The sequence below is a fragment of the Triturus cristatus genome, chromosome 1_2 (assembly GCF_964204655.1).
Source record: "Triturus cristatus chromosome 1_2, aTriCri1.1, whole genome shotgun sequence".
NCBI classification, from domain to species: domain Eukaryota; kingdom Metazoa; phylum Chordata; class Amphibia; order Caudata; family Salamandridae; genus Triturus; species Triturus cristatus.
The window spans coordinates 41534015-41556425 of NC_140580.1; the positions used below are offsets into that span (position 1 = coordinate 41534015).

General features: G+C 43.2%; 1 protein-coding gene across 1 annotated transcript in view; it reads left to right on the top strand.

Moving 5' to 3' along the window:
• LOC146866709 (fish-egg lectin-like) overlaps positions 1 to 22411 on the top strand; it is a 132504-nt gene that overhangs the window by 74853 nt on the left and 35240 nt on the right. Inside the window, exon 3 of the mRNA XM_085614485.1 lies at positions 4872 to 5211. Coding sequence (XP_085470611.1) covers positions 4872 to 5211 — 340 coding nt within the window. The remainder of the gene's footprint in view (positions 1 to 4871; positions 5212 to 22411) is intronic.

A 22411-nucleotide genomic window follows, 5' to 3' on the forward strand; every position in this document is an offset into this window, starting at 1 on the left:
GTACGGTCCGTATCACTTTTCTACTAGTGCCGTACGGGTACGTGTGAAACGCACCATACCCACGCATTCATTGCGTGTGTACGGTCCGTATCACTATTCTACTGGTGCCGTAGGGGTACGTGTGAAACGCACCGTACCCGCGCATTCATTGCGTGTGTATGGTCCGTATCACTGTTCTACTGGTGCCGTACAGGTACGTGTGAACCGCACCGTACCCATGCATTCATTGCGTGTGTACGGTCCGTATCACTGTTCTACTGGTGCCGTAGGGGTACGTGTGAAACGCAGCGTACCCACACATTCATTGTGTGTGTGCGGTCCGTATCACTGTTCTATTGGTGCCGTACGGGTACGTGTGAAACACACCATACCCACGCATTCATTGCATGTGTACGGTCCGTATCACTGTTCTACTGGTGCCGTAGGGGTACGTGTGCAACGCACCGTCCACGTCCACTTCCGTTGTTGCGGTACGCAGGGGTTGCTGGACACGCCCCTCCAAGTAACCAGACCTTGGTGGTAATGTATGGGCTCCATATTGTAGAATCGTACTTGCTGGGCCGGAAACCGCTGCTTAAATACGTCCGGACGTCGCGTACAAGCTGTTCCGGATCAGAATCGTTGTTTTTTTTTACCCGTACGGTCTTTTGTACGATTCGTACGGAAAAAGGCTTTCTGTACGAATCGTACTTCCTAGGTTGTAAGAAAAGTTTACCGGGTACGAGTCGTACGGAGAAAACGCTCCGTACAACGATTCATACAGCCTTTTTCCAGGAGCGGAATCGACCCCACAATGTTTACAATATCTGTGAGTCCCACAAGAAAACGTTTTTATGTTTAATGTTATGGGGCAGAATTTGCCTTGATGGGACCTATAACCCAACCATCCTTTCTTGGGCGAGCAGATGCTAATGTTCCCCCTCATATCCATCATGGCACTTTTTTCAGGATGCAAGTTTGGAGCCTGGAATCCTGTGATGGCTGTGGCAAGAAATATTTCCAATTGCAGCCCGCCAATCAGAGAGTCTGAATTTGTGGATCTTGCATAGGAAAAAGGGAAACCTGTTCGTTCATCCAATCAGTTACGTTTACTTTTCAAAATTGGCCCCTCGAATTCAGATCCAAGGAGGGTCCACAAGTTAATGAGTCAGATATAACTCCAGAGCCCTATCACCTTTTTGTAACAGAAATATCAAACTCATAAGCAGAGTTAACCATTAACCAAAAACAAACATTCCGAGAAAGGTTCCAGCTGAATGCCTCTAGGAACAATTCTGTAGCACGTGATACAAAAATTACTGGGTTTATGTATACCAGACTTAGATAAGGTGAAGCAGCCTGGCCATGGTTTCATGAAAATCCAGTCAGTGCTTTTTGTTAAAAGCAAAGAAGAGGGTTCAAATGAGGTAAAGTTTGAGTAACTGTTAAAAACATTTTTTTTAACTCGATTTTGAAATCATGATTACTGTTACTCGAAACTTGAATTTTAAAAACACAATTTTGAAAAGAAACAACCATTTCAAATATGTATTTATGGATGAGCTGCAGTTGCCATTAAAAATAATTTTTGCTTTGTAAATATTCCTCACATTATTTGGCAATTCTGCATGTAATTTGCCAGACAATTAGAACATTGCCCTTAGTTGCCCGTTTGGCAAATCTACATGAAATGTGCAGAAAGGTAGTGGTTTCAGCTTAGTTTTATGTCAAGTATTGTGCAGATCTATCAAGTTAAAGGGGTGGTTGTTCAGCAGAGTAATGGTTTCTATTTTAGGTCCGAAAAGACTTTGCTGCAGCCAAAACTACTGAATAGAATTACATCAAAAATGGCATTAAGATAGAATGTTGTACAGCACAGGCCCTTTCTGCGGTTGGATTTAAATCAGTTCTGTGGATTTAAAAATATTTGCTATACAGATGGTTGCTGGGTGTGATTTGACAGGTTAAGTTTATGTATGTATTAAAAGTTAACTTCCCAAATATTCATGAACCCTGATGAAATGGTGAAATACCTTTAAAAAAAGATTTTATTCTGCAGCCATTGTAGTATTTAGAAACCTGACCGGATACACAGATAAGCTGACCATGACTGCATTTTTTTGTTGCAGCTCCACATGAGCTATAAAATGGATCTGCAAAGATTCATGGATCTTCACTTGAGGAAACAGACAAAATGGCAAAAAGAATTGTTCATCATGGTTCCAACGTATCTGCTTAAAACAGCAGAAAACAAATAATGTGATAGGGAAGAAATAAGGGGTCAGGAAAACAATCCTAAAGACAAATAAAGGGAGGTGGTTAGGGTATGTTTTCATCAATTGCCCAAGCCACTGGACGCCTATTAAACAATATTTCTCCACCCCTGGAATTAACATTGCCAGGGGTACCAGTAACTGCAAGGGAAGGGAAAAGCTAGTCTATTACAAGATGGTACCCAATAGTCCATTTGGAAACGAAGAACTGCTGGGGCATACAGCGCACCAGATCTTTACATGCCGCACGCGTTGTGACGCGTGCTCTACTTCCGGCAATTTCAGCAACCGGAACCTCTTTGAAAAACTCTACGAGTTAGCACTCCAGCTTTCCAAACCCGGTCACTAACACAGGTGCTTTCGATTTGCATCTCCCGCCAGAGCGGGAATGTCAATTAGCCACTGTATTTAACCCTCCGCCCATCGAGCTCCATTGTCCAGCGGAGCCGCGGGGAGGCCAGACACAGCGGGGCAGTGACCCAGGAGCAGTAAGACCCTCTTAGGCGTGTAGTAAGTTTAGGCATCCCGTTACAGGCTCATGGGGTATTTTACCTCTTGAATACAAGTAGGTGGCTCTTTTCTCCCCCACAATGCTTTTTCAATTCAACTGTCATCTAAAAACCAACCCCTACCCTCTTTATTTTTTAAGGCATTACAGAACCCTACCATTTGGATCGCTAGACCTGATCCCTTGACATAGTGTGTGTGCTTTATGTTTCATGTGCGTAAGTCCTTGTCTGTCTCTTTTTCCTCCTACTGTTTCAGCGGGACACGTCACCATCCAACTGCACTATGATTAATATTAAGGAAATACATGGTCACTCATCTCACTTCCTTTTTGCAGGTTTATTATACTATCATGATGGCTGGCTATACTTTATGTCGCGCATTATGATACATGTACCTCCATTCTTTATTTCAGATTAACTGATTCATGATACCTAATCAGGTATCAAACACGTGCATTGGGAATCGACATGCACTGAAATTCTTGTGACTATTAGTGTAATTTTGCACTCCTCATAATCTCGTGAGTGTAGATAGGGATCTCACTAGTCCTGAAGAAGAAGCTTGGGGAGCTTTGAAACATGTTGACTCACCTAGGAGGCACAGCTCATTGAGGCATATTTACCTCCACCCCCCCATTTTAATAATACCAGCTCACAGGTATATTAAAAATTATTTTCTAAACCGACAAGCCAGGTATTTTTTAACCTCACCCACCCATCCACTCCTGACCCTCGCACTCACTCCCCTACAAAACACATAGTCGTTTTCACAACAAAAAGGTGCTCCCACGTAATCGTAGGTTGTAGCACGCCCCGTCCCGTAGAGGACGGGAAGATCCCTATGATGAAGCGTGACACCAAGGGTCATTTTGGTGTGTGAGGGGTATTTTCACAACACTGTGTGTTTTTCCCACCATTGTAGGAAACATACATTACCAGGTAGGACATGCAAATATTCTTTCTGAACCTGTTCTGATGGTGGATCTTTATGGTTTGTAAATTCCCCATTTTGGTCTGCAGAACAAAACTTGAGCTGAAAGTAAACATCTCATAATTCCTATGGGGGGTGGTAATTGCTGTTACCGGCCACATCTGAATGTAGTGACCATTCGTAGTGAGGGCTTCTAGGGTTTACTGCAGCTCTTTCGGAATTTTTGCAACTATGTGGTTGAAAATAATCTGCACTGCAAAGGGTTAGATTTTTTTGCTGCCTTCTGGTCAAATGGATACGAAGTTTTGTAACAACCCCAACTGAACGTTGCAGAAAAAAGTTTCCAGGGGCACTGTGGAGCAAATCCATACACGTACATCCCAATGGGGAACAAAGTACACTTCCGAGGGCAGGGAAAATTCCTCATTGCCCCAAGAAATGTCACTTTAAATGTGAAGTGCTGCAACCTGAATTTCATTTTACTCTGGTGCTCCGTCACATTGGAGCCGAAGATTTGAAGCGGATTCTGCAGAAACAGCACAGTATTCTTTGTACACTTTAATTCTTATTATAACTGTGAAAACTAATGCGCTGTTGAGTATCCAAAAATCCCCAAAACATTTTTTTTATAGTAAAACAAAGAAATCACTGAAAAAAACAAATGTTGGTGAAGTTTATATAAATTAGTTTTTTTTTAAACTGAAATGGTCAAAGAAAGTTAACCTCACTAATCGAATCATCACACTGAAACTTCAACTTGGCGAAAATCTTACATTAATGGTGTAGCTAAGCATAACTAACCAATAGCAGTGTTTTTTTCAGATCTGAATGAATTTACAATGCCCCGCAAGGTATATTTTTTTTATCTGACAAAAAAAGGTTTTCGTTCAATTTAAGAATTTGCAGCGCAGATCATGGTAAAACAATAAGACAACATGAACGGAGGCAGAGATCAAATCGGAAATCTGGAACTGGGAATACCCTGCCTTTTTTGGGAAATTGAGGAACAAGTGACAAAGTCCTCAAGGGCTGGAAGGCGATTGATTTGGGGGGGAATGGAATAGGGGGCGGAGTCAGTGAGTCATTCTCTGGTTGGTGGTGAGGTATGCCGCAGCACTAGCCCACTGTCCGTGGGCCACTGATTGTCCTCACATCTTCTCTTCTTTGTTTTACTTCCAGGGCTTCTAAAGCAGATTGATGCAGGTGGAGTCCAGTTTCTTTCTGGTGTTAACATGAATGATGACATTTTTTGTTTGCATGACCAAGCAACAGTGTCAAACAAGAATAGGTTGGCCCTTCCCTGGTCCCATATTGAAGGGAAGATGAAGTACTACAGCTGTGGCCCTCTTGGATGCTGGGGAGTGAACTCTGTTGATGACATCTATTACCGATCTTCTGTAACACCAAGTTCCTGCAGTGGCTCCAGATGGCAGCAAGTGGAAGGCAAGCTCTCCATGATTGAAGTGGGCAGCGACGGCTCTGTGTTTGGTGTGAACAACATGGGGAATGCACTTCGCAGGTATGACATGAAACATATAATAAGATCTGTTTTCAGTGCTTTAAATGGGCCGGCACTCACAGGTGCTACATATCGTTACTTCTTATATTTACCAAGCCGAGTACTGCCACTGCTCCACTGCCAAGAAGAGTACAAGTACTTAGGGTCAGATTGATAAGGTGGGAATTGAGCCAGTCCCTGAGGGCCAGTTATGGGCCACGTTTTTGGCAGCATATTGTCCGTTTTGGCATCTGTCAGTATCATTCAGATGTGGCAATTGGCCAAATGGGGCCTGAAAGGCCTGCTGGAGACCTGCCACAGGAGCAAGTGGGCCTCGGCTCCCTCCCCACCCAGATGGAAGCTTTCATTGGCCTCTATGCTCGTTCATCTTGTTATTGTATGGGACACTGGCTGCCCAGGGCACAGTGATGTGTGCAGATTGAATAAGTGGGAGGAGAGATGGTCTGACATGAGTTTCCACATAGGAACCCAGGTAAGAAGGGCCATTTTCACCCCTTGGCCTCCCACTGGTGTCTGACTGTCTTTCCCCTGACCCACTTGCCCCTGCAAAACCACCCCGCCCTGCCTGCCTTCTGGGACATTGAGTCCATGATAAATGGGGATGAGGTGGTGGAGATGGTCTAAGTGGCCTCCCTGGAACTGACCTTCCCATCAGAGGCCAGTATTTTCTCCATGTGACCTCTACCCTGCTGGACTATGCACATGATCATGACCCTGCAGTGCTCCCTATCTACCACCGCAAGCTTTCTGGTCAATGGGCCTTCTGCAGAGGGGTGAGGAGAGAGAATGAGGAGAGACAAGATGAAGAGTGGAGGGGCAGAGATAGAAGGAGCAGAGGAGAGTTTAGATGGGAAAAGACAGAGACTGTGAAAGTCTGAGCCCATTGACACAAATTCCCCAGACGGACGGGCCAAGTTAAACCTTGGTTGTTGCAAATGCTTTTCTCTTGAATTCCTCCAAATGTTTCATCTCCTGGTAATATTCATTCTGTTTCCTTTCAAATTTCAGTTCTCCTCTTCTTCATGAAATCCCTTTCTGCTCTTTGTATTTTCTGTACACCTTCCCTTCCAGAATCAAAATTATTACACAAAGTTCAATAATCAGCAATAGTCTTAAAATAGATCCCACCATACCACTGCCTAAATCTGCAAACCATGTGCCTACAGAACTAAATCAATGTCCAACTTTGTCCCAAACACCGTCTTCTGCCAATTCACTTACTTCATTGGGCAAGGCAGTAATATTCTTTATAAACTTCTGCACGTCTTTATTCTTATCTGGGACATAATTACAACACTGTTGGACCTTCAACATCCGTCAGACTCCACATTCTTTTTCAAGTAATATGTCTAATGCAAGACAATTCTGCGAAACCATAGCTCTAATAGCAACCATTTCGGTATTTACAAGCAACAAAGACCCACCTGTATTAGTAGACCACTGATCAACTACTGTAGAGATTTTTCTGATCTTGGTATCATTCAGTATCACTCCTACCCCTGGAATTAAAGCTTCAAATATGTCTCCTTATATCTCTCCAACTGAAGGACCTCGTTTGGATCTTCACTTCTCCTCCCTCACAGGGTGATCAAAATTCTCTACATGATACATCTTTGGAAACACTACTCCTGCATAACATATACCATACAATTTGCTCTAAAATTTAAAATAAGCATTCTTTCCACAAACAAAATAAACTCCAGGAATCACAGGATCTGTGTCATCCAGAAATAACTTCCCATATCCTTTAACTTCAATAATATGGTCACATTCACTCTCTTCTACGGGGATAGTTCATGTGTATTCTTCTCATTGTGTATGCACAGTTTCCCTTGTTGTTGCCAATCTAATGTCAATGCTCCAGTGCTCCTGCTGTTTGATATTCTACTTCTTCTGGTGACCAGTTTGTACCGGTCAATCAAAAAAGGGGGTGGGGGGTAGCAGGAAGCTAATGGTCTAGAACCCATGCTCCCATAAAGCAATGAATAAATACAAAAAAGAGGGTTTCTATTCCTATAGGAAGAAACAATGCCTAATGTAAAGTGTAGGTAGAGATTCTTCAGTTAAGTGGAGCATCTTCTTGAATGAAAAATAGAGCCCTCAGACACCCAGATGGGTTTCATGCTTCATCATAGGGCTTAGATCCTCGTGGGGCCGGTACTGCAATGCCCCCACAGGTCCTGCTAGAGGGCTCTTTGGTTGAGATCTTCTCTTCAAACCTGTGAATATAGGGTAGGGTGTACTTGGAGAGAACAGTGATTAAAACTACCTACAGAGTATTCAAACAAGGTTTTAATATGAGCTCCATGGCAGGGTTAAAAACGGAATTGTAAAAAAGGTGTCACTGGTGTGTAATGGGCTGTGAACTTCCACTATTATTTCAGAACAGCTAGAAGTCACTCTCAATGTCATTAGTAGCAAGATATGTCCACTCAGAAGAAGAGTACCTCCGACAAGGCAACCTCGATTTTTGGGATTTTCTGAGACTCAATCCTTCACCTTCGTCTCCATTCAACTCTAATTCACCAGATGCTTCTGTTATGGGTACAAGAGCTCTTTCAGAGGGTGCTTTTGATCTTCTCTCTTTTTATTCTTTGTCCAGCTTTCCTCCACCACTCATGGTCTCACAGCACTAGCTCCTTCATTGGGGTCTGTTTCTTTTTCCAGCACAACATCTGCTGCTTCGAGCACAGTCTCAGCTTCAGACTCACCGAGATCCCCCTCAGATCGTTCATGTGCTGTCTCAGGCTCTTTCTGGTCCCTACAGTTGGGCTTGCCTCTTCCCAGGGTCTTTCGACCACTGGTGGTGTCTCTTCTTAAAGAGGTGCTGATTCTCGTTCAAGGGGACACGGGACTCTATGAGTGTGGGATGCATGCACCCAGTTTGGAAGACTACTACTTTTCACAGCTGTCGTAGTGACCAAGATCACCTGGTAAGGATCACGGTGAAGACGCCCAAGACAGTTCTTCCGCCAGTGTTTTTTCACCGTGACCCAGTGCTGATGCTACTGGATCCAAAGTGGCTGAAAATAAGCTATAGGTCTATGGGCACTTTCATGCTTTTGTGTCAGTAACGACAGAGCACAACCTTATCCTTCATTACAAAAGAGCAAAAATGCATTGTTGTAGTCTGGCATTCCTAAAGCAGGAGTGCAACAGAGGCTTTCTCTCAGCTCTAGGAAGGCGTTCAAGCAAACATTGTTATAAGGCACCAGATCAGACCCAACCTTTGTCAGCCTCTGTAAAGGCTTGGCCATTAGGGAAAAGTTGGGTATCCACTGGCAATAGAAGCCCACCATTCCCAAAAACATCCTTACTTCTTTCTGTGTACGAGGAAGATTCATTTGCATGATCTCCGAAATTCTCTCTTGTGATACCTTTTTTTCTCCCTTTCCGATGTGATGTCCTAGGTTAAGAACTTTTATCATACAGTACTGCATCTTGCTAGAGGACACTTTATGTCCTTTCTCAACCAAATGGTTCAGTAAGGCTATTGTATCAGTTTTACAGGCATCTCAAGTATTCAACGCAATTAACAGGTCATAAATATACTGGAAAAGGATTTAATTTGCTTGGCATGACCAAGGACTCCAGATTCTTTTTCAAGATCTGGTTGAAAATGGAAGGGCTCTCCGTATACCCTTGTGGGACACGGCACCATGTTAAAATACATTTCCCCACCCGAAAGTGAACAAAAATTAGCTTCCCTCATGGAGGGGAATAGAAAAAAATGCCTGATAGTGATCCATTCAGCCTCACATGGAATTTGGAACAATATCACAGATGGATTCAGTACCACAGGACAACAAGGGACCACTCTGCTATTATCTTTTCAAAGAAGTAAATATCAAAGTGTCCCAGGTGTGTATACATACGTTCAAACAGTCTTGTAAAGTACATACGAGTAGTGTCAGTAAGTAATCTAAAAAAAGAGTAGCGAGCATGGCAAGTAAGCCGGTGTGTCTCTGGCGTGGACGCCACGCGAGACACACAGTAATTTTTTGATTACTTACTGACACTACGTGTATGTACTTTACGAGACTCTTTGAGCATATGTATACACTCCTGGGACGCTTTGATATTTTTTACAGAGATCAATTACTGCTACTTGGCTATACTCTTATGTGATGGCTGTATGAGCTGACGGAGATACTCCTTAAGACCTTTGATGTCCTTAATCAGCTCTGAAGAGGTCGAGGTATGATTTATCGAATGATGAAACACATGTTGGCTGTATCAAGTATAAAATACTGAAGGAATATATGCTGATTACGTGGATTGGATTAATTGGAAACTTTGTAATGAATTTGAATTGAAACTTCGGCTGTAAAAGTATTGGATAACGTTTGACCCGAACAGAACTCTCTGAATTAAAAGTGGGTAACGTTAACATTCGTGTTGAACTACATTATTGACTTTGGACTTCTTTGTGTGCTCGGATCGGAGTTTTGGTGTGAACTGTCAAGAGTGGTTTGTTTGATGTACAAGGGACTTCTTTGTTTGTTTTATTGATATCTATCTACCGTCAGTATGTATCAAAGCTTGTAGCTGTACTCTCTCTGAGATCGATCGTCCACTGTAAGCTATTAACTTGAAGCATTGGGCACATACTGCTGTCTAATCATGTACATTCCTGTACTGCTACAGGTGAGGCTTTTTAGTGAAATTTTTTCTGGGTCCTCATTGTCTATACAAACACTTTCTATACTAACAAGTGACATTTGCGCTTCCAATGCTCCAACCTTTTGCAATAGTAGCAAGGATTTGATCTCTTTAACGTGACAACGTCTGTCCCAGTCTTGGGATCCATAGGAATACCTCTTCCCCTTCCTTGTCCTTGAAAACCTCTATTATGCTGCATTGGAGTCCCATACTGCTGAACTCTCTGCATAGAGTTAGTATTCCCTACATAAGGCTGTCCCTGGCCCCTTTGAGCCGCCTTCATCTATGGCACCATCAACTTCTCCTTCAGATTTTTATGCTTCATTTCAATTTCATCACAACAGTACTTTGGCTACCGAGGGATTTCGTTGACAGATTTGTTCTGCCAACAGATAAAATGCTGCTATGCCATCATGCTAATCTCAGGTCTCAACCCAGTTGCAAATCGTAATACAAACTGTCCCATATCTTTTGGCTCGAAGGTATCCATTCTGATATACTGCTTAATGCCTGCAACAATCTTTCATAAAAGGCATGAATCTTTTATTTAGATTCTTGGGTTGTCCTGTTAACCTTTAACCAATCAATATCCTTCTGCTGCACCTTGGCTTTCAACCAAGTTATCACCTGCTTGTGCTTCTTCATCAGTATTGGCGAGGGACCATGTGCCACTTGATCTCTCTCAGGTTCACCTTCAGGCCAATCTATAGCTATTTTACATGCTGATCATAAATAACTAGGACCACAGTCTCAAGCAATGTATTTAGGTCTATCCACAACACTTTCAAAATTTTCCCAAATCGATCAACCTGTTTGTACCACTCTACAGGCTCCTCTCTCAGTCTCTGTAAGTCATTTGTAAAAGCTGCACGATCGCCTCTACTCCAAGGTACATGCACATAACCTCCGCTTGGTACTTCCCTCAGAGGGAAAGCGTTGACACCCGTTTCCGTTTCTCCTAACAATGGAGGTTTTCCCATTGTTCTTTAATAACCCTTTCTTTTATTTTTGCCTATCTTTCTTCCCATTCATCTAACATGCTCCAAATTTGAATGTTTAGAACTAGCTCTTGAAGTTGGGTCTTCAATCTCGGTAATCCTATGTTCTCTATATCTTGATCACTAAAGGCAAGTCTAAGATTTTTCTGCAAAGCCTCCATTCGTTTCATATCAACATCATATCTCTGAGCCAAGTCTGATGATTTCTCATGAGCCTGTCTTGATCTTATCATAACATCTTTACTCATGAATAACAGTTCATTCTGTTGGTAGGTGTCTATTCTATTAAGCTCCAGGCTTCCGGCTATCGATTTACCCACATCTATTAGATGTACCTTTACAGCTGATTTTATTGTCGTCTGACTCACTTCGGTACTTCAATTTTCTATTTGAATCATTGTTGCTACGCTCCTTCAACCATTGCTCTAGATTCTGTACATCAAAATGTTCAGACTCTCAGTTTCCTTTTTGTGCAGAGCTATCTTGGGGCATACTATTTCTTGCATTTGAAAGAGTCTACCATACAGGGGAATCCAAACTTGCCAGTCCAGGAAAGGATCTTATGGGTCTGAATCCATTCTGTACTACAGAAAGATCTGCACCAGTTGCACAAGGTGAGCTCCCATTCATTGAGACCAATTGGACAATGTTCTGCTCCTATTTCTGGTACCTTAGCTTCTGTAGAAGCAGGCGCTTTCCGAATCTCATTTCCTGTGGAATTTGGGTCATACATAGGGACTATAGGACCAATGGTAACCGGTACTGTAAGAGCATCTGGACGTATAACACAGCCACATTACTGATACCATTTCCCGAAGCTACGGTCTTCGTCACACCAGTTAATATAACCCCTACAACACCAGGCCAAGAAGCGATCTGTGCTGACGCACTTCCAGAACTACCAGTGTAACTCGTATTTCCGCCACCTCCCTTTTGTGTATGATTGTATGGAGGTGGACATTCAGCTAGTAGTCTATCCGACAGGCTGTCACTTGCATCACTATCACTGTCTGTTGTTCTTGTGGAGATGTGGGACGTTTGGCCACATTGACTTCGTTGCATGTTTGATTCTATACTATAACCATATTTGTGATCAAGATTTGCCCTCTTTCTCCCTAAACGTCTACAGTAAAAGTTATGTATTCTCCAGATTTAAGTCTCTCAGTTTAGTGAGGTCTAGTTTATTTACTGTTGCCTGTGGACCCGCCTCTTGTGCCAGTGTCAGGCATGAATTATTCAGTGCCAGGTTTATTGGTGAATATATTTGTGAAATTGAGAACATATGCAGTATTTGGCCCATGTTTGTGGAAAGGTGCTGTGTGGCTTTCTTAAGTTTAGTGCATAACAGCGTCTTAAGCAACCATCATTCTGTCAGACATGTTTGCAGTGGGGTGGTGAGTGGTACCAAACAAGCACATAGTGTGCCTGGGCCTCTAGTTAGTACATATATAGGTCAGGGGCCACAAATACAACCTCTCCCTTTGGTTTGGTAAATGTTTCTCAGCAAACTCGTGCCTTTTCACCCACCCATATTAGCCTTAACAATATTGTCCTTAATTTAGTGAATAAACTCTTGGGCAGTTGGAGAGGGATGTTAAGATTAAGTGCAGAAACCACAGGCCCCAGCATTCTCTGTGACGCAAGAGCCACCAGCGTTCACAGCAGCACCCAGAGGTACTTTCATTAGTCGCACGAGGGTTCCCACTGCACGGGACAAGAGTGGGCCCATCTACACCCGTCAGCTCCAGAGAGAGCCAGGGTGGGGCCACCCCTTTATATCTGCACTTAAAAGGTACTGATCTATATTACCATATTTTTAATATTTCTTTTTACTTGCTGGCTCCCCGTGTGTGATTTTTTTTTTATATACCCTGCGCTTCCCACTGAGTACCGATGGGGAGACGAAAGGCCACACCAGCCCCTGGGAAGTCTACACCTAGCTCTAACTAGATTGATTTTTGCAAAGAGCTGTCTGGGTTATTAGCAGGGAAACTGACCCGGCAGTACAGCGTTTGTCACTGACCTCTTTGCTGGAGCCACTTTCTGAGACTACACAAGACCCCCCATATCCACATGTGTCTGCTGGGCTGCCCTCCCCGGTATTGCTTTTCCTCAAATTGCCTCAGACTCCGCTCGATCGGACCCTTTCACTGGTACAATCACTCTGCCTGTTGTCATCAATGAAGGCCATGATGCCACGGAGCATAATCAGCCATCTGCTTGCCCAATCACTCTGACTAAGCTTGAGGTCACCAGTAACAGAGGGCATAAGAGAAAGAGACTGGACTGGAATGTTAAGTCAAACAAATTATACCCAGAGCCATCTACTGTAACACCTACCACAGCGGTAGATCCATAAGAGGACATTGAATCTCGACTTATGAGCTTCATGCAAGACTCTTTAGTGACTCTGGGCGGCAAGTTATGCAAAAATGTATTATCTTCACTTACTGCATCTCTGGTTTCTATAATTGACAGATTAGACAAGGTTGAGGAAGCCTTGGCGAAACTGAGTGATGCTTTGTTGGTGCAATACTTTGTAAGCCCTCCTTTGCATAGTCCCTCTGGCTGCACCTCTGACAAGGCCCACCCAACACATCTCCCATTACATCCCCCCATTCCTGGTGGAGTGACCACCTCGTCTCGCCTGCAGCTCTAGCTCGGCCTTTCCTCGTGTCCGGGGCATGTTCACTGAACCTTTCTGAAGGCACTTGTGGGGACTGGGCTCAGCCAGTTAGCTTGGATGGCCCTGGAAATATGTCTGTAGGCTTACCTCAGTATTCTAGCCCCTTCAAGTGCCACATGCTGCAATTGCCCCTTCAGGCTACCCCTTTGTTGTGATCTTAAGGAATGTCCCTCCGTTAAGCAAGAGCTCATTTCAAGATCATGAGCAATTGGTCAATAAAGTTGTACATTGGATTAATACTCGAGTGGGCAGCCTCATGCTACGCCACATCCAGACAAATCTCGTGAGCAGAGTTCCCTGGGTGGGTAATTCTCCAAAACCAGATGGCAATGATTGTATTGTGATTACTTTGAGAGATCGAAGAGTGGCTAATGACATCCGCTCTCAGCTAAATGTTTTCTGTTTAGTGCCAACTGCCATTGAGGCTCATCTGTTGGGCTATTTTTACAGACTCCAGGGACATCTGCCCACCTCTTTATTATCTGAGCCAAATTTGCCGACCTCTACTAGGTTTTCTCCTTGGTCCCAATTGGACCTACAGGACTGACTTCCTGCTGTAGTTTCTCCCTTGGGCATTAATGATCGTCCAGTTGAGCCTGTGCTACCCAGGACTCATATTGTATCTAGACTCTGTGTGCTCACTGGGTGTAATCTCGTTCCCGCTAGGGCCAGCACAAGTTATCCTACGCAAACTCCGTCCATAGCCTCCTGGAAGACCACTGGTTCAGTTAGTAAATGGGAGAGGCCAGACTGGCTTAAGTTCATCAAATGCTATGCTATTATTTGCCTACAAGAGACGTGGCTTATTGACCCTATATATGTGGATGGGTTTGCCACATACCACATGCCAGCAGTGGCTAGTAGTAATATGGGCAGGTCTAAGGGTGGTCTGATTGCGCTTGTCTCTCTTTCCTCTTTTTCAAAGGTACTTTGGACAAAGTGTGACTCAGTAAATCTATACAACAATGTTTTTGACCACTCCAAGGTCGATTTAGCACGTTCTTTACTTAAGGACATTGAGAATTGTACCAGCAACATACATGGTGACTGTGCCTTGGTTTTATTAGGGGATTTTAACTTAAAAATCTGTCAATATTTCCATGAAAATATTTGCGGGATGGAGGATGAGGATGGGGTCTTTATCATGGATTTTGCACATCGTCCTCTTGGTGAGGAATTGAATCTGCTGTTGGCTAAACTTAATCTCAATTTTTGTTTACACTTTAAGCTCAACAGCTAACACTACACTGACATTTGTGGGGCGAGGTACACCTTGTCAAATTGATTTTGTTCTTTTTGTCTAAATCACTATGAGACTGGGTCTTGGACTATAGTTTGGCTGACTCTCCCCTCAGTGATCACAGACTTCTGTCTCTTTCTTTTCATGGCTCACTGATCACCAGGGTCTCTGTAGTGGCTCATCATATGTGTTTATCATCTTCTAAGAATCAGGGGGTAATAAAAGCATGGTTCAAGGTTGATGAACCCTCTTTTTTAGCACAGCTAGTGGTCTACACTTACCCTGACTTCTTTGTTTGTCTATCAGCCAATAATCCACAGGAGTGGGGCTCAGCACTCAATAGTTTTATCAGATCTGTGGAGCAGCATTCAATCTTCTATTAGTCCTGCATAATAAGAGATGCAAGCCACCTACGTGGTTTGACGCCAATTGTACCCAGGTGCACAACCAGCTACTCGCTGCTTTAAGACAAAATGCCCCAGAGATCAGGGTGCAGTCCAGAGATGTCTATCTCTGTATAGAGACACCCTCAAAGTCAGAAAGACCACTATCAGAGAGGCAGCATTCTCATCACTGGTCCAGGCAAGCGAACTCAGAGACTGTAAGGCCTTTTGGGAAACAGTTCATCCCAGCTTTTTTGAGGCAAAAACGAGAACTAGGCATTGGTACTGTCATTCCATCAGAATTCTGGGTTTCCCGTTTCACCGTGCTTTATGCTGACCCTTATTCAGGAACCCAAGAGACCCCTGATGACAACCTTTTAGTCACCAGCAGCCCAAATGTTTTTTCTGCAGAGCATCCAGTGGGTCCAGTTATTGACCTGGAAGGGGTTATGCAGGCTGTGGGTAGTTGTCCGGTTGGGTGGGCTCCTGGTCCAGACGGGCTTCCCTCAGATATGTTTATAGCTAATAGCTTACTGTGGGCCCCTTTATTGACAAATGTTCTTATTACTGTTCTAGTGACCATCACTCCAAAGAACTGGGCCCAGTGCGACCATTGTTCCTTTTCTCAAAAAATGGCTTGAAAAATAATCCCCACTGCTATCACCCTATTTCATTGATTAATTCCACTACGCAGATTATGTGTCGAATTCTGTTGAACTGGCTACAGATTTGGGCCGAGGAACGTAACATACTTTCGAACCTTCAATTCGGCTTCTGTTCCGGCCTTGACACAGTCGAGCAGTCTTTAAATCTATATCTGCTAATTGCCAAATACACTGTGCCGAAGTGTTGCAAGTTGTATCTGGCTTTTATGGACTTAAGTTCTGCGTTTGACTCTGTAAACAGATCCAAAATGTGGGACATCATGATTGATACTGGGGGTGATCTCTATATTGTTAACTTTCTCCGAGATCTGCACAATGATGGACAGCCCAGACGGGAAACCGCACCATCTTTTAGCCTGGCTAGGGGCGTACGCACGCCAGGGCTGTGTCGTGGCTCTTTTTCTGTTTTCCATATACATAAACAGCCTGGAGGATAAACTGGTTAGTCTAAGGGTTGATTTTCCTCGTGTAGTTGCTCGGAGCATTCCCACTCTAATTTATGCGGACGATAAAGTCCTAATTGCTACGACTACATACGGACTACAACATCTGCTTGATGGTTTTTGTCGTTTATGGCCAGTTTAGTTCAAATGGTCAACCAAAACAAGACCCACATAATTTTTGGTAAAAGGAAAAAGGATAATGTTCACTTTGTAGTGAACAACAAGAAGGTTGGCTCTGTTCCCACCTTTACCTACATTGGCATCCCCTTAGACACTCGACTCTCATGGGGATCGCTCAAGACTAGTAGAGCTGCTGCCTTCTCCAAATCAGTGGAGGCCGTCCTTTATTTTGTCCGCAAACTTGGTCAGGAGAGGGTATCACACTATCTTGTGCAAGGCAAAGAAAGTATTCCGATTTTTGTGTTTAACTGTTTTTAATGTAGACCAATTTTACTGACCCTGCAGACTTCAAAATGATAAAGTTACTGTACATTTCACAAGTAAATGAGTCCCCTGATTCTAACCAATCAGCGTTTCACAGAAGGCCTATTTTTGATCCCAATCCAACACTGCTGATACTTGTGAAAGGTGAACGCACTGGTGCTAGTGCTGCTGAGCTCGAGGCTGCCAGAGTGGAGCTTGTCTGTACGGCCCTCAAAGTCAAAGTCTCTCTAGCCCTTAGCTGGGCCACTGGTGAACCACTCAGCAGAGGCTCGTTTGCATTATGCAAGGGATGTCCATGTGTTGGGAATGTCACCGTCCTGCTGTGCCTGACAGAGTAGGGCGCATCCAGGCCCTGTTCATTCAATCACATTCGCACTGTCGCTGTGCAGAGACCTAGAAATAATCCCAAATGAGCCTTTTGTGGGAGTATTTGTCTGCTTGTTTGTGTGTATGTGTTTGCCTGCTTGTGTGTAAGTTTCTGTGTGTGTGTGTGTGAGTGAGAAACTACATCAGAGCGGAAGAGAATCACGGCACTCGTGATTTTATAAAAGAAATGCGTGGAATGTTTGTTTCTGTGTGCATGTGGGCACACTTGAATATACAAAGATTGCGCCAATTTGAAAGCAAGTAGGAACAGTATGACATTAAGAAGCTGCAAATATTACAAAACTAACATCTGGTGTTTGCCTTTCCTTTGGTGCAACGAGTTAACACATTTTGTTTGTATTGATACATTTCTCACAAGCTTTGGTATGTCCTGTAACTGGTGTGGAGCCCATTATCAATGATGTTCTGCCAGAGTTTCTGTCCTCCTGGGGCACATTGAATATTAGCCTGAAAGTGCTAATAGTACTGTTGAATTGATGGCGTGGCCGAATTCAGGGTTTAGAAACTCCTCCTATTGTTCCCAGCAGGTCTTCACACCGCCCTTAAGTAGCAAGTGTAGCTGTTAATCTGCACATATGGAAAGTTTGAGACAACTCTCAAGGGCAATGCAAGGGCAAAACGAATACTCAATACAAATGTTTTCATATCATTATGTCCCACCCCGCCTCTAACCCCGCCCACTAGCCACGCCCCTAGCTCAGGTCAACGGGGACCTGCACTTGTTTTATCCCTTTTAAAGCACTGTCTGTTGTTGTGATGGTTGTTCGCCTTGAAAAGCTTTCACGTCAAGTGTTTACTCATGAGTTTGTGCCTTTAAAAGCGGAAAGTCCAGTGCTTCTGCAGGGAAATACTGGGCTCAGTCCTAGTGCAGACACTGCAAGGAAGGCGGCACGCGCTGGTCATTTAGTTCAGGATTAAAGCATTAATTAGCCGTGCTGATTTGAATACAAACCACTCTTGATTCTTTTAGAGTAAATGCTGAATACAGCATCGTATGCATCGGATCCTTGCAGGCTGCACGCTTATAGGTGTGATATTGATTCACTAGCGTAACAGAATTTGAGCCCCTCTCCCCGCCTCCCCCCTCCCCAGGGTACTGGGCTGAGGGGCCACCTTGTACCGCGGGAGCAGCGACTAACCTCTTTTATGCTCGGAGCAGTTGTCCCATTCTGTCCGCCTCTCGATTACCGGGGACACAACAATTGTTGTACTCTTGAATTGATGGCCAGTTTCTTTACCTGTGTAGTCTGCATTTTGTGAGTTCTGCTTTACTCTTTCTCCTGCCTCTCTACTACCAGACAAATGAAGTTTTCTGCACCCTTAATTCATGGCCATTTTCCCTTGGCAGCGCTTTCTGATTTTTGCTAATTTCGCATTACAGCATTGCACACCCTTTGGACAACATTCTTGATTTCTAGCCAATGTTGGGTTCTGGTATCACTAATTGCTTTATACCGGGTCAGCATTTGTACGACATTCCCTGCCATACATAGTTCATAATAGCCAGTAGTTTAGTATGACTTGGGTAATTGACTCTATATATGCATGCATACACAGGAGGCGCTGTTCTAATGGTATACATGTCTTTTAAAAGAAAAATATTGTCAGCCTATATATTTGTATAAAATAATGCTACCATGAGTGATGGTATGACAAGGTTCTTTCAAATCTCTAAAGTCAATGGGGCTTTGTAAATCTAGACGAAGAACAGGAATCAGTGTATTGAGTGGTCATACTGCTATTTTATTTTCTCTCACTTTGTTTAGGATAGAATGGTGCTCTAGGATTTTCTAATATAATATATACCTCCAACACCTACTTGGGTTAGAGGAGGGGAGTGGGTCACATTTACTTACTTTTGTCCCATATGTACCTTTCTCTTTAGGTTCGCTGATCCAATTGAGGGACTGGTAGGGTTTTATTATTTACCTTATCTGCATGGTTTGACTGGATACCGTCGCTTGTAATGAGTTTACCCTGAAGAGGTCTCAAGACCTGGTTAGGCTGATATAGTGGTTGAAATATGTTGGAAATTACAGGATTTTTTTGTAACTATAGGATTGTTTCAGGTCTAGTGATTCATTGTATCTCACCCTATGACCAACTTAGAATGTTTTTAATCATACAAGGGGTACTCGCCAATAAAGGTATATTTTATATTACTTTTTGTCTTGCTAAAAAACAGGACCCAAGAAATTGTCCTGAGAGTAGATTTATAGGAACTCCCAGGGTATGATTAGGTTCCCCCAGTCGAGTCTGCCGGGGTGGCATTGTTCCTACCCTGGTGTGAGAGGTCATCAAATGATGAAGCATGCCTCAAAAAGTTGAGGGTAAGACAACCTCTCCAAACTATAATAGGACAGGTTTTATTTCACCATCCTCAAGTAGTTTTTTTTGTGTTTATCTGTATATTGGAGGATATACTTGAGGTTCGACCTCCGTCACTCTCCTGCGGGGACAGACACTTTTGGTATTTGACAAATGTTTTAAACTATGCATTGTAAGTTAAACATGTTTCGATATTGCTTGATTACCCCTGTCCAAAGTGGTCTACCTGTGGCATTTATGTAATGCAGTACAATATTTTAGCAGTACAAAAACGTCAAGAAAAGATCACATCGTCTTAGACTTTCATGACTGCCACACCCCTTCTTGTGACTTTTCAGGGTCCTTGAGTACTCTCTGCAGAGTGTAAACAAGATCCTGTAATACCTTTTTACAAATGTTTAAACCCTTATAAAAATTTCGAAGTAGGATCCTACTTATGCAAGATTTTGTAGGGACATTCAGAGTCACAACATTTCTTGCAAACGCTCTTGAGCTGTTAAAAATCATATTTCTTATTGTAGTTCCAGTGGTTCATCTTCTGCTATCAAAGGGCTGATAAAAACTGAAAACATATCTCATTGTAGCACTGCCATAAGCCCCCTCCGAGATACTGCCACACCAGGGGTTTCAGGAAAATACATCTGTACATCCTTGGCAGTGATTAGCCTGATTTTGAGTTGTAAATGAGACAGTTTGCATTACAAAGCATCAATACAGTATTGTGGAATTGGTTTAATGATGCCCCATGGGTCATGTTAGAGAAGTGCGGTCAGTAAATAAATTGAGCTGGAGGCCCAAAATGTAATGTGAGACATTCTACAGCGGGCATTCTTTTTCAATGCTATCAAAATGGGACCCTCAAAGTTAAAGCTTCTTGCATTAAAAAAAAGGACCAAGAGGCATATCAGCAAGGGCCGGTGATAATTAACGCTCAGCACTCTTAGCGTGAAGATAATTATCGCCGGGCAACTCTGAATTTTATCGCGGAGATAGCGTGCTATTAGCAACGCTTATCTCCAAAGCGATAAAATTCAGAGCGCAAGCTGCCAAATGTGCGATTATCGCTGTTAATCCAGCAATAATCACACAACTTTTGGCGATAGCTTACTGATAGGGCCTCACATACTTAGCCATGATATCCACCTTACATAGGATATCATGGCAAAGTCAGTTTCAAAGCAGGCATAAGGAAAGTAGCGATAACAGTGGTTATCGCTACTTTTCTTGTCGCTATGCTGCTTTGCGTGAGGCTTGATAATAGGAGAAATGTCGCTTAGCGACATTTCTCCCGTTATCCTGGGAGGAACGCCCACTTTGCATCTCATTAGAGATGCAAAGATGGGCGTTAAGGGAAATGGCGATCAGACCTTGCTGATCAGGCGATAAAATTATCGCCGCTTTTCGTCCGAAAACGAACGCAAAAGTGGCGATAATTTTTTATCGCCTGCTTGCAGATATGCCCCCAAGTGTTTATTTTTTTCTCTAATCGAGACAGCACTACTCTCAGACCTGAACTCTTAGACCTGCATATTAAGCATCAATTTGGAAAATACATTTCTGTGAGCAGTCTGGACAGACCGAGACATGATCTAACATATCACAATTTTCAAGCCTTAAAATACTGATTCTGCATCATTAGTATAACCTTGTATATTGAGAGATGATTTTTGAAGTAAATTAGTGTGAAAGATACTCTAACCCAGCCTCTCTGTTCCTTCCAACACATTTCACACAATAAATTTATGGACCTGGTTAAAGCAAACAGGCCTGCCGGCAGCCCTTCTGAACCGTGTCCACCGCTAAAGTTCAAGACAATTCTTCTAACAACCTCTGCTGCCACTCCAGTAAGGAGAATTATCAATAACTTCTTAACTACCGGAATATTTCCAGAAGAAGTCAAATAGTCAAAGAAACGCCCATTACTAAAGAAAACAAACTTGGACCAGGTGAAACCTGACAACTACAGACCGATTTCAAATGGACCTTTCCTGGGCAAACTGATAGCAAGAGCAGCTTCGCCCAGATGTCACAATTCATTGAAGAGAATGCCATACTTCCAGACTTCCAAACAAGATTCTGTCCAGGAAGAGGCACAGAATCTGCCCTCCGGCATGACCTGAAGAACACAGTTGACTGCAAAGGGGTTGCTGCACTACTTCTCTTGGACCTCTCGGTTGCCTTTGGTACGGTTGACCATGACACTTGATACAAAGAATCCAAGAAGCCGGCATTAAGGGGACTGCTCAAGACTGGATTGCACCCTACCTTTCCAACAGAACTAATGTCATCCATACCCCACCTTTCTCGTACAAACCGTACTTTACAAAAGCAGGGGTCTCTCAAGGCTCTATTATCTCGCCCATGCTTGTCAACCTTTACATAAAGTCATTAACAGCATTGATCAATACATTTCACATCATGTGCTATAACTATGTAGATGACACACAAATACTCCTTCAACTGCAATGCCCCAAAGACTTAGGCAACTCACCAATTTTCAGTTTTCTCAGAGCTGTGGATCAATGGACGACATGGAGCCATCTCAAATTGAATGCTTCCTAAACAGAAATACTGTGGCAATTGGAAAAATTATGACCGACTCGCCATGTGTCCTGAAGATCTAGGAACACTGCCTAAAATATCAAAGGAAGTAAGAAACCTTGGAATGACCAAGGACTCCAAGTATTGATGAATGCCCAAGTGGACAAACTAGCAAGATCAAGCTTTGTTACTATAAAAACTCTGCTACTAATCTTCCCCCATTTGGGATTTCCACACAAGGTCCAGGCTACCATCTCCCTTGTTTTGTCAAAACTCGATTACGCCAATAGCCTCTACCATGGATCACTTTTAACAACCATGAAAAGATTACAATGGATTCAGAACTTGGCTGCCAGACTACTCTTACATATAAAAGAGCGAGACCACATCTCCCCTGCCTTGAAAGCCTTGCATTGGTTACCG